At 38.7% G+C, this 15,045-nt stretch overlaps 1 protein-coding gene across 1 annotated transcript in view; it reads right to left on the bottom strand.

Moving 5' to 3' along the window:
* The window catches only part of XPR1 (xenotropic and polytropic retrovirus receptor 1), a 210,583-nt gene extending 196,140 nt beyond the window's left edge, over window positions 1–14,443 (bottom strand). Inside the window, exon 1 of the mRNA XM_069546204.1 lies at window positions 14,121–14,443. Coding sequence (XP_069402305.1) covers window positions 14,121–14,189 — 69 coding nt within the window. The 5' untranslated portion in view covers window positions 14,190–14,443. The remainder of the gene's footprint in view (window positions 1–14,120) is intronic.
* Between the last annotated feature and the right edge of the window lie 602 nt (window positions 14,444–15,045).

Below are 15,045 nucleotides of genomic sequence, written 5' to 3'. Positions count from 1 at the left end.
TCCTTGCAGTCCAAGGGACTCTCAAGAGTCTTCTCCAACACCACAGTTCAAAAGCATCAATTCTTCAGTGCTCAGCTTTCTTTATAGTCCAACATCCATACATGACTACTGGAAAAATCATAGCCTTGACTAGACGGACCTTTGTTGACAAAGGAAGGTCTCTGCTTTTTAATATGCTGTCTAGGCTGATCATAACTTTCCTTCCAAGGAGTAAGCATCTTTTAATTTCATGGCTGCAATCACCATCTGCAGTGATTTTGGAGCCCAGAAAAATAAAGTCAGCCAGTTTCCCCATCTATTTCCCATGAAGTGATGGGACCAGATGCCATGATCTTCGTTTTCTGAATGTTGAGCTTTAAGCCAACTTTTTCACTCTCCTTTCACTTTCATCAAGAGGCTCTTTAGTTCCTCTTCACTTTCTGCCATAAGGGTGGTGTCATTTGCATATCTGAGGTTATTGATATTTCTCCCGGCAATCTTGATACTAACTTGTGTTTCTTCCAGCCCAGCATTTCTCATGATACTCTGCATAGAAGTTAAATAAGCAGGGTGACAATATACAGCCTTGACGTACTCCTTTTCCTGTTTGGAACCAGTCTGTTGTTCCGTGTCCAGTTCTAACTGTTGCTTCCTGACCTACATACAGATTTCTCAAGAAGCAGGTCAGGTGGTCTGATACTCCCATAGCCTTTTTTAAAAATGTAAAATTCTTTCAACTTCCATTTGTTCAATAATTGAATAAACAGTCTAAGTTGTCTTTTCCTAGTTACAGTTTCACTGACCCCTTCCCCCAATTGTGTCAACAGTAAACAACCAAGATGCTGCTCAACAGTTAGCCTTAAACCACTAAGTATAGATATGTAATAATGGCTAATACTTACTATGTGTAGTAAGTATTATTAAACTATTATTAAACCTCCTATCCTGTTTTCCAATTATTGATTCATTTCATTTCACATGATCCTCCAAAAGTAAAACGTATTATCATTTCCAGTTTAAAGATAGAGAACTGTGGCACAGAAAGGCTACATGACTTGCCCAACACGGTTATTACGATTACAATTAAATTACAATTACAATAACAGGGTTTTTACAATTTCAATTTCGGTGATCTCTAAATCAATTCACTTTCTAATTTCTGAATCTATCAAGAACTGAATTTTTGAAAGTCCATGATACTAAGCAAACAAATCCTAGAAAAAAAATCTTGCAATCCTCTTTAGCAAATAACTAATGGCAGCATAATTTGAAACACTAATATTTCAAGTAAGCTTATTCTACTCAAAAAGAAAGATTTAATCAAAAGATGTTTGAACTATGTGATTAGAGGTGGTGACTCACCTGTTTATCAACACTTTTGTTACCTGCTATCATACAAATATTTGAAAAACAGGAGAAAGACTATCATCTCAATTTTGTCATCAATGATCACATTTCACTGAATAAACAAAACTAAAAGAATAAGACCAACTTCTCCTAATTGATACCAAAGTAACTCATTTCCAGAGCTCTAGTCATGCTCTGTAGGGGATAAACATGAGCTTTTCCTGTTTTCTCCACTGACTGCCTTCAATGATGCTCTCCTAAATCTCTCTTTCTTATCCCTTAATGACATCTCAGGCAGATCCCACAGTCTTTCAGTTACATTCTACTTTGTTGTTGTTTTTAAGTTTCTAAATATGCCAGACACTACCAGATGCTGGATGCTAACATGTATCTACCACTCTGCCTGACACACAGCTGGCTTTCAGTAAATATTATATATTATTACTATCATTATTTCATCAAATCTAAGATCCCATTAGTAGTAATATACACCATTACTTTATGTGCTTGTAAGAATGAAAAAAAGTCTGCAAATTAATCTATGACAATTAATTACGAGATATATCTTGATTTTAGATGTTAAAGTGTGGGAAAATTGATTAAATGAGGTAGTAAATTCAAGCTCTCACTATTTCTGGCTATACTATTTGGTTTTCCTGTCTTTGGTCTTGGTCTCCCCACTGCATCTCCAGGATCTACACTACATTCTCCCTTTGCACTGATCCCTCTCCCCAAGTCTTTTTAAAAATCCTTAGTGGTTCACAACCAGGGAACATTTAAAGTCCTCAACATGGTATTCAAAGCTCAGTACAAATCATACTATCAGCCCTCCAACATATCTACTAAACCAGATTTCACTAATATGCTTGCGTACTTCCACCTATCTGTGCCTTCGTTCAGTATTACTCCATCTGCCTAGAATGCCCTCAGTGTCCTGTCCCCTCTTCACCATGGCAACAAACCGTACTGAATCTCTAGTACTTCTGTGAAAGCTTTCAAGATAAATACCTTTGATTCTCCAGAGCAAATCAATCAGCCATTCCTCTGTAACATAAATCACAATATACTACGATTAGAAGACCAACCAAGTTATAAGCTCCTTTAGGACAGGCGCATACCTAGTTTTACATCACCAGCCCCTTGCGAGATCCTGACCATGTATCCTCATGTTAAGAATCCAGGCTGTAAAATAAGACAAACCTGTGTTTAAACTCTGGTTTTGCCATTCACCAGCTATGTGACCTTGGGCAATCTACTCAATCTAAGATTCAGTGACTTCTTAAAACAGGATAAGAAAATCTACCTTAGAGGGTACGGATTAAATATAAAACACCCGACACAACAGAAACTCAATGAACATTAGCTGTTGTCATTATCATCATTGTTACTTTATTATTTTTGCAAAAAGGAAGGGGACATCATGAATAGTTAATAGATTAATACTGTATATTCTAATCTTCTCTAGTCAGATATGCCCTGACTTCAGCTTGGCAGTATGTTTTAAGAGATGGGGGCTAGAGAGGGAGGTGCTGTTCATGCAGAGGTAACATGTAACCTGTGTTAACATTCAGGCATGCTACAGAGAAATGCCCAAATGATTCTTCAACTTTCCTGAGTCCTCCTCTCATCTCTACCTAACCCCTCAAGCCTTAACCATAATTCCTCAGTCCTATCGCCTCACCTAAAATAGGTTTCTACCTAAATGGGGCAATGGTTGTATTTGAGTAAACAATATTTTTAAATTTGAGCTTCTTATTTATCTAGTCTTTTAACTGACACATACAAGAACGATTTGAGGTTGTTAATGTGAACTGAAGGATCAGATTCACATAAATGTATTAATGCTGAGTAAGTAATAATTAACATGAACATTTAAATTCATATGGTCTCTTACAAAGAAAATGAATTTTTAAAATTAAAAGTAAAGAAATGTTTATATAGCAGTGATAAGCCTCAGTAAGGTATACCAGTGAGCAAGAGGTCAGTACTTTAATTCCAGGCTCTGCTATCAGCTAGTTGTGAGGCTGACCATACATATATCTTGGCCCTTCTGCCCTCAATTTATTCATCTGTGAAACAGAGGACTTGAGAAGGTCTTTTTCAACTCTAAAAACTATTCTAGTATTAAAAAATTAAATTTTCATTAGAAAACTGAAACAAACTACAATTAGATAGCCACTAAAAATTCAAAGGATTCACTTAAGCTATTTAGACATACTTAGGAGCACACATGTAAATGTCACCCCAATTGAAAAAAAAAGAATATGCAGGCACAGTCTATAACCAAAATGAATACAAGTTACAAGTAACCAAGGAGAACTAATTCATTTCAAAACTATATGATTGCTCCCACCTGAATTTCTTACTGTATATAAAAAGGACAATTTATTAATATAAATATCACAGGTAAAAGGAATAATATCTAAAATCAATAGAGACGTTTTCCAAAAACCTGAACTGAACAAGCCCAGAGGGACAAAATTTGAGGCTCAGTTTTCCTCACAAAGATACTGCTAACCTAGCCTTAACTAATACTGCTGAACTCTGTAGTAGAAATATTTTTAATAGCAAATATAGGCATTATATTAGCACTTTTCATATTTTAACTCATATAATCCTCACAGAAGTCCTGTAACTACTATTACTGTCCCCATTTTACAAATGAGGAAACTGAAGAACAGAGAGGAATTAACAGAATGACTTGCCTGAGGTCACTCAGCTAGTAAATTGTGCAGCTGGTATATGAACCTAGGCAGTCTGACTTCAGAGTTTGTTCTCTCCATGCATTATTGTCACACAAGTAAATGATGCAAAACGGTTAAACAATAAAATGAATCAGAGTTATTGCATTAACTCTGCCACTAACCAAGCTACGTGTCCTTGAATCACAACCTCTCTGGACTTCATTTCCCACTCAAGTAAAAAAGGGAATTGGACTAAATAATCTCTGAAATTCCTTACAGGTCTGACGTTCCATGATCTATGGAATGCTTTAAAAGCAAAAAGCCACAACTGTGGCATAGCAACAGCTATGCTCACTCTTCTTTATCTTCCTCCTTTTACATTTATCACTATATCTCATTATATTTTTCCGATGGCTCATCTTTATAAGTTCCTCTGTTTAACAGCTGCCTACCTCATAAGAGTTACACTGATAATCTTGAGAAAAAAATAAATTAATAGAGGTGAACTCTAACCTCCAAACCACACTCTACTACCTCCAAACCATGCAGAAGTAAGGCCTAGGACTAAAAATAGACCAGCTGTTACTTCAGCAGGTGCTGGAGACTGTGCCTAAATGTATGTATGCATAAATGGATGGAGTTATTTATTTTTCATAAACCAGCAGGATGTAGGAATTAAGAGCAGGGGCTCTTTCAATCTCATATCTGCTAACCACAATTAGCAGTTTCAACATAATCAGTTACTGAATGGCTCTAAGACTCAGGTTCCCGGTCTACAAACAGAGCGAACATAAAAACCTACCTACACAGCTTGCTATAAAGAGATGCTTTTAAAGTAATGCCATAGTGACTGACAAAGTAAGCACTCAAAAAATAACAGCTGTTGTTACCGCCCCTGTTAGCACCACTGCTATTTACAATTCCCATATAAAGGCAAGAGCTCCCAAGTATGACAGATTTTATTTCAAATTCTGGCTCTACTACTTAGTAAGTGTATGGCCATGAACAAATTGGTTAGTCTCTCTAAGCCTGAGTTTCCTCATCAGTAAAATGAAGATAATAAATCATCTATCTTCAGTTCAGTTGCTCAGTCGTGTCCGACTCTTTGCGACCCCATGAATCGCAGCACACTAGGCCTCCCTGTCCATCGCCAACTACTGGAGTTTACTCAAACTCATTTCCATTGAATTGGTGATGCCATCCAACCATCTTATCCTCTGTCGTCCCCTTCTCCTGCCTTCAATCTTTCCCAGCATCAGGGTCTTTTCAAATGAGTCAGTTCTTAGCATCAGGTGGCCAAAGTATTGGAGTTTCAGCTTCAGCATCAATCCTTCCAATGAATATTCAGGACGGATTTCCTTTAGGATGGACTGGTTGGATCTCCTTGCAGTCCAAGAGACTCTCAAGAATCTTCAACATCACAGTTCAAAAGCCCTCAATTATTTGGCGCTCAGCTTTCTTTACAGTCCAACTCTCACATGCATACACGACTACTGGAAAAACCATAGCCTTGACTAGACGGACCTTTGTTGGCAAAGCAATGTCTCTGCTTTTTCATATGCTGTCTAGGTTGATCATAACTTTTCTTCCAAGGAGTAAGGGTCCTTTAATTTCATGGCTGCAGTCACCATCTGCAGTGATTCTGGAGCCCAGAAAAATATCTTATCTTAGCCAACAGGAATTTGTTGCATGGCTCAGGAAACTCAAACAGGGGCTCTGTATCGACCCAGAGGGGTGGGATGGGGAGGGAGATGGGAGAGAGGTTCAAAAAGGAGGGGATATATGTATACCTATAGCTGATTCATGTTGAGGTCTGACAGAAAACAACAAAATTCTGTAAAGCAATTATCCTTTAGTAAAAAAATAAGTTAAAAAGAAAAAAAATTCTATCTCACAAAACTATTGTGAAGATTAGATGAGGTAACAAAGCTGCTGACACCTTGTTCCTAACTGGTCAATAAATGCTAATTTCTTTCTCCTTAATGACAAAAAGAGCACATTTCTACTAATTCAATTCAAGGAATAGAGATTAGAAGTGAGAATCCCAGAGAAGACAATACTCTTTTCTCTATCATTCTGTGCAGGGGGATATACCAGACAATTCTCACTCATGGGATTCTCTTTATCTTCTTTTGTGCTTCCTAAGACTAGAGAGCTTTTTCTCAGGCCATCTCCAAATGTTCTGAAAGGAGTTGTGTGTTCAAAGGCAGCAACTCTTAGAAACTCTCTCAGGGAACCCAGAAGATCAAAACTATTTTCATAATAATACTGAAATGGAGCAGGGCCCTACGATCTTTTGCCCTTCCCCCACCACCCGCGCCACCCTCGACCTGCCTTTTATCTGTGGAAAAACTTTAGTCAAAGATTAAGTTTGATCAGAGAAGTGAGAAAATGCCAGGAAAGAATCCTCCTGCAACGCGGGAGACGTGGGTTCAATCGCTAGGTTGGGAAGATCCCCTGGACAAGGAATGGCTACCCACTCCAGTATTCTGGCCTGGAGAATTCCATGGACTATATAGTCCATGGGGTCACAGAGTTGGACGCGACTGAGCCACTTTCACTTTCACTGAATCCATGTTAAATTTTGAGGTTTCCCAAGTGGAGCTAGTGGAAAAGAACCTGCCTGCCATTGTAGGTGGCATAAGAAGACACAAGTTTGATCTCTGTGTCGGAACGATCCCTTGGACGAGGGCACAGCAACCCATTCCAGTATACTTGCCTGGGTAATCCCCATGGACATAGAAGCCTGGAAGGCTACAGTCCACAGAGTTGCAAAGAGTTGGGCATGACTGAAGCAATTTAACACGCAGCTTTATTTTAGATAAGGAAACAGCAACCCACTCCAGTATTCATGCCTGGAGAATCCCATGGACAGAGGACCCTAGCAGGCTGCAGTCTATGGGGTAAGCATCGGACATGACTGAGCAACTAAACCATCACCACCAGTCATTATAAAGTATAGTCAAAGACCTTTAGTCCCTTCTCAAGGGATATGGAATAGTCTGAGCCACATCCTGTGAGCTGTCTTACAGATACTAAAACCCCTACCACGTAGGAAAAGTTAACTGCATGATGACCAGACTGTAGCCATGACATAAACTGCCAAAATTCTGAGAACTGGCCTCAAGGAAACAGGAACAAACCGACCATGGGACTGCAGATTATCTGTACTTAAAATATATGAAACGACGCTGGTCAGACCACCGATAATCAATTTCAAGATGACTGTCAGAGCTGACTGTGCTGTTTCTGCATATAGCTCCCTCCCTGCTGCTGCTGCTGCTGCTACTGCTGCGTCGTTTCAGTCGTGTCCGACTCTGTGCGACCCCAGAGATGGCAGCCCACCAGGCTCTTCCATCCCCGGGATTCTCCAGGCAAGAACACCAGAGTGGGTTGCCATTTCCTTCTCCAATGCGTGAGAGTGAAAAGTGAAAGTGAAGTTGCTCAGTCGTGTCCGACTTCGCAATCCCATGGACTAAGCCTAGGAAAACTCTTGTCCGTTGATTACAGAAGTGGGGCAGGTGTTGGTCTTTGGATAAGTATGTCATTTCCCCACTCCTCCCACTCCACCCCGCCCCCACTGCCGTTGCTGACATCCAAAATAAAGCAAACTTTTCTTTCCACCAACCTGGCCTCTTTATTGGTTTTTGAGCAGTGAGCAGCAGGGCCCCATTATCCACTACAATACTACAACATCATGCACTTTTTTCACTCATTCTTTCACGAGTACACACAGTGGAAGTTCCCAAAGACCACATGAAATGTGATGTCACATCCCTGAAGGCTAGTAGAAGGTGTGCTTGTATACTCTGTGTTTCACACATCTCTCAGTTTTAATTTCAAACACAGCATATTATCAATAGATAGTGGAATCTTTTTAACAATTTTTAAGAGTTTCAAATGGTACCAAGACCAAAAAGTTAAAGAATTACTTCTCTAAGGTATAGAAAAAGCTCACAAAGCACATGGATTACTCTGTGAATTACAACTTTACCAATTTAGTCTAAATAAGTAATTCACACAATAATCTAAAAGCTTCTCATTTTCCTGTATGATGTTTCAGGGCTTCAATCTTCCAAAAAATGACTTGTTCACTAATTATCTGTGAATATTCAGTGACAGAACTGGTTCTAAGGACTTGCATCTCCTTATTTATGGTCTACAGTCTTTCTAAATTCTGCAGGTCATCTTCAATAAGAGATGACTATGTTTTCTTAATCATCACACTGTCCCTCTCATTACACATAATATGAAAGTTGCAAGTTATGCTTACAGCGTTAATTAAACTTTCCCGTGATCTATAATAAATAACTTTTTAAGGCTTTTCTGATACCACACATACCACACCTGCCTAGTGATAGGAAGAAACAGGTAAGCAAATTTCCTTCTATAAACAATTAAATTTAAAGGTGTATAACGTAAAAAGTTTGAAAAGCCAGGAAGAATTCTTCCATATTATTTACATAGTGATCCAAATTTACAACCATGTTCCAAGTCCTCAATCTACAATCTTCCTTTTCTACACCATTTTAAGTTTTGAAAGCACTATGTTGAAATATGTGCTTGAAATATGACTGAAATATAAAACCAAACACATACACACAAAAAATTGGTTTTTGATAATATTTTTAAGATAAAAGAGATAGAGCTTAATGACAAATCAGCCTATAGCACATAACAGAGCCCTTATAAACATGTGTTGAATGAATAAATAATTTTTTTAGGCGTTTGTTCATGAGCATTGTCTACTTGACTTCTTTTAGCATTTACTAGGTAAGGGGAAGACCTGAAAACAAAAATACCACCAGGTAAGACCCCTAGTGAATTTTGACAATCTCCCAAAGGCCAATTAAATAAATACCAAGCAACCCACAAACTACCTCCAGTTAAGCTGTACAACTTGAGCAAAATCTTCCAAACTTTTTTTGTTACATTACTATTTTTAAAAAGTTTACCATGCACCTCCAATATATGTACATTTATTTATAAATTATCTCCTTCTACAACTGTGTACATTATAAAACATGGAATTTTTAAATGGAAGTTTTAAAAGATGAGACAATAATAAACTAATTTAAACTTTCACTTGTGAATAATACAAAAATATTTTTAAGCTCTCTTAAGAAATTATCAATAACAATACTTTTAAAGAACAATCTAACAGAAAAGTTTCACTGCCTTTTAAAATCCTAGTTTTTAGTATTTCAAAGGCCTAATTCAAACTTCAAGATTCAGTTAATTTTGAAACTTGATGATAATGGCTACAAGCTGGAAAACTGACCTTCCAATGCAGAATACTCTAATACATAACATATATTTAGGGTGAAGCTCACTATGGATGACAGTGGATGTTAAAATCTTAATTTGAAGAATTCTTTTCATTATTTTGAAAGTTTTCGGCAAGCCTGTTAGGTCTATTCAAGTAGCATTGTTTCTTCTGTAACTTGGCTCACAAAAGCTCGTGCTAGAAGTAGAACTGTCCGCTCTGCCATGTTCTTGTTGTTCATGTGTACTCACATTATTGATTTCTTTACAGGAGTCTTTTTTTAATTCACATCCATTTTATATGGATTAGTTTAGTCAAAATTAGGTAATAGCCATAAATTCATCCAACTATATGCAACTATAAACTGAACTGCTATTTCCTGAAAGTGAACAAACAAGTGAGAAAACTATTATCGATTGTTGACTCTCCTTCAGACTACCTCCTAAAATGAGGTCATCTCAACAACGTATTTACTCAATGTTAGTAAAATTTCATTTCTTCCTGTCTTACACATAAAAATGAGCATAAGTAACACTTCTAAAACTACCTTCTCTTCCTTCATGGGAGTGTTGGGTACTCTCCTTTGGGGCTATGATGCAACATACTCTATTAAACATACTCTAACATACTCTATTAAACAATGAAAATAACAGTAATAGCTTCCTATCTTATACAACAATTCACTCACTTAAGAAACATGTGTAAATACCAGGCATCTTATTGCTCTACTCATTTACAAACGTTATTTTAAATATACTATACTATACTTTCATTTGGAGAGGTGCCTGAAAGGAAAAGTGTGGCTTGTGCCCCATCGGGTGGCCAAACTGGAAATTTCAAACAAGTTCCAGCAAGGCAAGTTAACCCTAACTAATCAACATAATTCCTTTGGGAAATTGAAGCCTGCAACACAAGTGTTCTCATGGGAGAATTCTATAAATGAAAATCACAATAATGTTATGGTGTTTCCTTACACTCGAAAAAAGGGATATGCATATTATGCAGAATCCTTTCCATATCTTGCAACAACAAAAATTAAAACTATTACCATCACTTTTTATTTGAGTTCAATAAAAGCTTCACTGGGTCAGTTTTCCATTCACAGATTAAGATAATCATCAAAATTTTTTTAAAAGATTATTAATTTAAAAGAATGCTTTTAATAGTAATACTTTAAGTTCTATAATCTTCATATATCAAGCATAATGAAACCATAAAAATGTACAGAAATTTGGAGCTATATGGGTTCTTAGAAAATAGAGGGTTGTAAGCCTAGAAATCAAGTCCAGTTCTCTCACTTAACAGATGAAGAACCTAAAGCCCAGAAGAGGAAGTGATTTCATCAGGATCACACATTCAGGATGACCTGACTCTCAATGCTTACACCTCTGTGCTTAAGAGACTATATATGATACTGGACATGTAATTTAACCTTTCTGGATCTTAATTTCTTCCTCTGAAAAAACCAAGGAGACAGATAATCCGTCAATTCCATTTTAACTCTAAAATCCTGAAATTTAGATACCTCATTATTTTAGTACCTTACAAAACTACAGTATACACGGACAAAACCATTCCTGGTTCCTGAGAAACCAAAGCAGCACAGGACCCTAGGGAAGAAAACACAAGTCAGCAGCCAAAGGCACCAAATATATTTGCTTCTTTTGCTAATATTCTGTAAAATATTAACATGGTCATACCAGTCTGGTGGAAACTGGTCTAAATTAATTTTGATTAATCAATTACAGAGCTCTAAAGTATGCAATCACTGATTCTAAATTTTAAAAAGTGCTCTTGAAAAGATTTATTGATGTTCTACATTACATGCCAAGATTTATACTCAAATAGATTACTGGAAACAGGGATAGCCTCTTTCCATTTGTGTTTATTCTTTGTAAAAACTATTCACAAATGAATCAAACCAATTTTCTTTGTATGATTTCTCCATGTTGCTCTAATCTTTTATGCTTTATTATTCCACCTATGAAGACTGAGTCTATGAACTCCACGATTCATTTTTAAATTAGAAACTGATCATTTTCAGGATATTGATGGATCATTAACACTAATTTTAACAGTCCAAAAAATGAAAGCCATTAAAAGTTAAATCAAAACCCTATGAACTACAATGGATCTTAAAAAGCTCTAACCCTATATTCTTACTTTATGAAAGAGGACAGAAGCCAGGAAAGGCAAAAAGCCTGTCCCCATGGCTTCATGACAAACATATACAAGAATCAGTACTTACTGTATGACTGTGTGTACACAATAGTACATATAATCATAGAGGTAAAACAACATTTTCAGCTTCTGTCTAATGCTCTGATGTTTCAAGTAAAATTTAATGTAGCAAAATGACGTGAAAACCAAAATAGCTGAACAGTTCATAACAGTTCACAGCAGTAGAAAGCAGCCTACACTAGAAATCATGGGTAATATACCAAAATTTCATCACCAGTACTTGAAAAACAAATCCAAGTCTGCTCTACTAACAGCGTTTCAAGAGCATCATCTTCACATGTGAGAAACTACATTTTACTGCCATATGAAAAGGTTCTTCTCTCAAGCAAATGCTGACATCTTTCACGATATTCTTTTTTCCCCAAAGTTTCTAAGCTGCCAAATTCCTCTAAAGATTCTTATTTATGCCTCTTTATTTTTAAAGGAACAACACTAGGTCTTGAGAAACAATATACAACACACAGAATCCCAACCCTATAAAAAATGGCTCCAATTCAAAAAGAAAAGTGCTCTTTATTAATTTTCCCTACCAAATAAAGAGCTTACAAAAGACCCAAGTCACAGAGTAAGGACTCTCTGTAGAATAAAATTTCAATAATCTACAATTAATGCATTTTTTACAAAATAATTTTTAATTGGCCTAGGAAAAAATAACACAGTCACACATATGAAATGTGTTCCTCTCTGATCAACTTAAAGTAAACCATCTAGGACTAGTTAGCATCCAAATGCAGTATGTGAATTAAGTACCAGAATGACTCCAGCCACAAAGCTGGTATTATAAATCAAGAGGTAATTGCATCTTTAAGCCTTACGCTTCTCCTTCCAGCCCTAAAAACTGTATTCCAAATTAACACAATTCTATGAAACAGTTAAGAGCTGTAATACTTAAGATGAATCACAGCATACAACCAGTCACTATAACTTCTCCCCAGATGAAGCATTCCGTACTATATAGGATGTTGCTTGAGGATGCCCTGTTCTATGAAGAACTGGCAGTGGTGCTGAAAATTACTACCAGAAAGATGAAAGACCAATACCTTCCTTTCAATAAAAACCATCATCTGGACCCTAGCCAAGGTTTTAAAACTGACCAAATGTTATTAGAAACAATAAATCAAGAGCTCTACAGGCTGAAAAGCTTGTCCCTTATTTCACTCTTACAAAATGTAGTCACAAAACACTATTAGAAAATTAAATGAAAGAAAGCGTTAACAACTCTAGGCCTTTCATTTCTGGCAATAATGAAATACTGTATGTTACCAGGTGAATTTATTTTACAATCTTCAAAGTTCTGTTTAACCTACTTATGTCTCTTTCCTTGCCTTCTTCAATTCTTACAACTGTTATATGAATAAATAAGCTTCTGCGATCGTCTAAACATCCTTTCAATGAACTTAAAATAGAAATGAAAAAGAGAACCAAAATATCTTAATTCATAAAATCTAGCTAGCATATTTGTGTTCGTATTGATTTTATACTCTTTGTTCCTGCACACAACACAGATGTGAATTACCGGAGGTTACAGATTAAGTCTCTCTATCCAGGAGCTGAACTGCCAGCCACTGAGAATAACCTATCGCAAAGCTTAAAACCCTTCAGGTATCTTGGCTTCTGAATACATAAATGGGCTCATTATCTTTACTTTTCCTTTCATTAACGTAAGGTTCCTTATCATTATCTATTAAATACCGTCCAGGAGCTGTTATCACAGAAATTAAGGGTGAGGAGGGCCATGATTTCTGTAATACACAGGAATGTTTTAAAAGTACATTACAAGACAGTACTTTTCTCCCTAGCTAACAAAAATTTTAGGAAAGAAAACCTGAAAATGTTAATAATTCTCTTCTCTTTCTTTCTTCCTCTTCCTTTCACTCCATTCCAAAACCGAAGAGCCAAAACCAAAGATATGATTCCTTTACATATTTCATGAAATCAGTGAAAACACGAGTCACCGTCTTATTATCAAAACAAAACAGTTGATTACGATGTTTGTCTACTGTAACCACTGCACGTGTGATACACATTTAAATCAAGTTTCGATCCTGTTACAAAGCCTTTGTCAACAGTGGGCAAGTGGGGGAAAGCTGAAGGGCTCCCTGAATTGAAGGAAATCACCGGAGGGGCTAATCTAGGAAGAAGATTCCTAGGGGAGAGGTGAGCCGAAAGAAACAAGACCTAACCTTGGCGAGGGGGCGCTCGCCCAGGGTGGGGACCAGAGGTCAGGGTGAGCGGGAAGAGGAGGGGATTAGCGCGGAACCGCTGTACCCCGGGCTACACTCACACCCCGGCTCCGCTACCTGAGGCTCGCCCTCCCACCACCATTCCTCAGCCCGGGCCGGGGGTGCAGTCCCTCCCGGCCCGGAGCCCGCAGCCCGCATATCCGTTACCCCGGCTGCAACGGGGCTGCGGGGGAGGGGAAGGTCAGCGGGGCCCGGAGGGGGCCGGCCGCGGCTGGGATGCCGCAGTGGCTCCCCGTCGCACCGGGTCAAAGTCCGCCCGGGCACGGGGGAAGCAGCAAGAGCGGAAGGCGGCGGTGGAGGTCGGGACTTGCGAGATGGTGGCCCCTCCAAGTCCTCCCACTCCCCGGCCGCCGCCGGTACCTCATACTGGATATATTGCTTCCTCCACTCGGGAGTGATGTGCGCGGAGAGGTGCTCGGCGAACTTCATCCTGCCGTCTCCCCTTCACTCCTTCTCGGGTCCAGCAGTTACAGGCGGCGGCGGCGGCGGCAACAGCGACTCCGACTCCTCCCCACATGGGCCCCGGCGCGGCGCGGCGCTGCGCTTCTCTCCTCCTCCGCCGCCGCCGAGGTCTCCTCAGAGCCGCCCTCCCGCCATCTTCCTCCTCCTCTCCATAGCCCCGCCCCGCCCCGCCCTCTATACGTCATCGCCATGGTAACCGCCTACGCGCCCCGACGAAAAGGGCGGAGTAAGGGGCAGGATTTGGGTATGTTCCTTAAGGCTCCGCCCCTTCTGGGCCGGACGTACTGAAGGCACCTCCCCTGACCTCTTCCGTCTGGCTCCTGTTGGCCTTACAGCTGCTCGCTACCGCCTGCCTGGGAAGCAAGTGTTGTTATTGCAATTAATATTAATACTGTAGCAGCAATAGTCCACACAATACGTTTATATTTGCAAAGATTTGTGCAAATGTTTTTCCATTTTAATATTTATTCTTCATAAAACCCTGAAAGATGTATCGACATTAATCCAAATTGAGTAACTAGAACAGACTAAATACTTAAGGGCCAAATGTATTTCAAGGAACCCTATTTTACACGCTCTAGGTGCTCAATAAATGCTTATTGAATTTAATTAAAGACATCAGTGCCAAAAATTACATGCTGCCTCTGAATTTCAATGTAATTATCTTGTCCGGGGGATACCAGAAAGGCCAACAACACATGGACCCAAACTAGAACTGGGATTACCACCTGGGCTTGTGACTAAGCTTCCTGGGAATTAGAAGTGGTGTTGAGAGGGAAGCCCATGTTGGAAACAAAGAGAATTCTCTAGAGATAGGTTGGAA

This window comes from Ovis canadensis, chromosome 12 (genome assembly GCF_042477335.2).
Source record: "Ovis canadensis isolate MfBH-ARS-UI-01 breed Bighorn chromosome 12, ARS-UI_OviCan_v2, whole genome shotgun sequence".
Classification (NCBI taxonomy): domain Eukaryota; kingdom Metazoa; phylum Chordata; class Mammalia; order Artiodactyla; family Bovidae; genus Ovis; species Ovis canadensis.
This window is presented reverse-complemented; position numbering and strand designations above follow the sequence as displayed.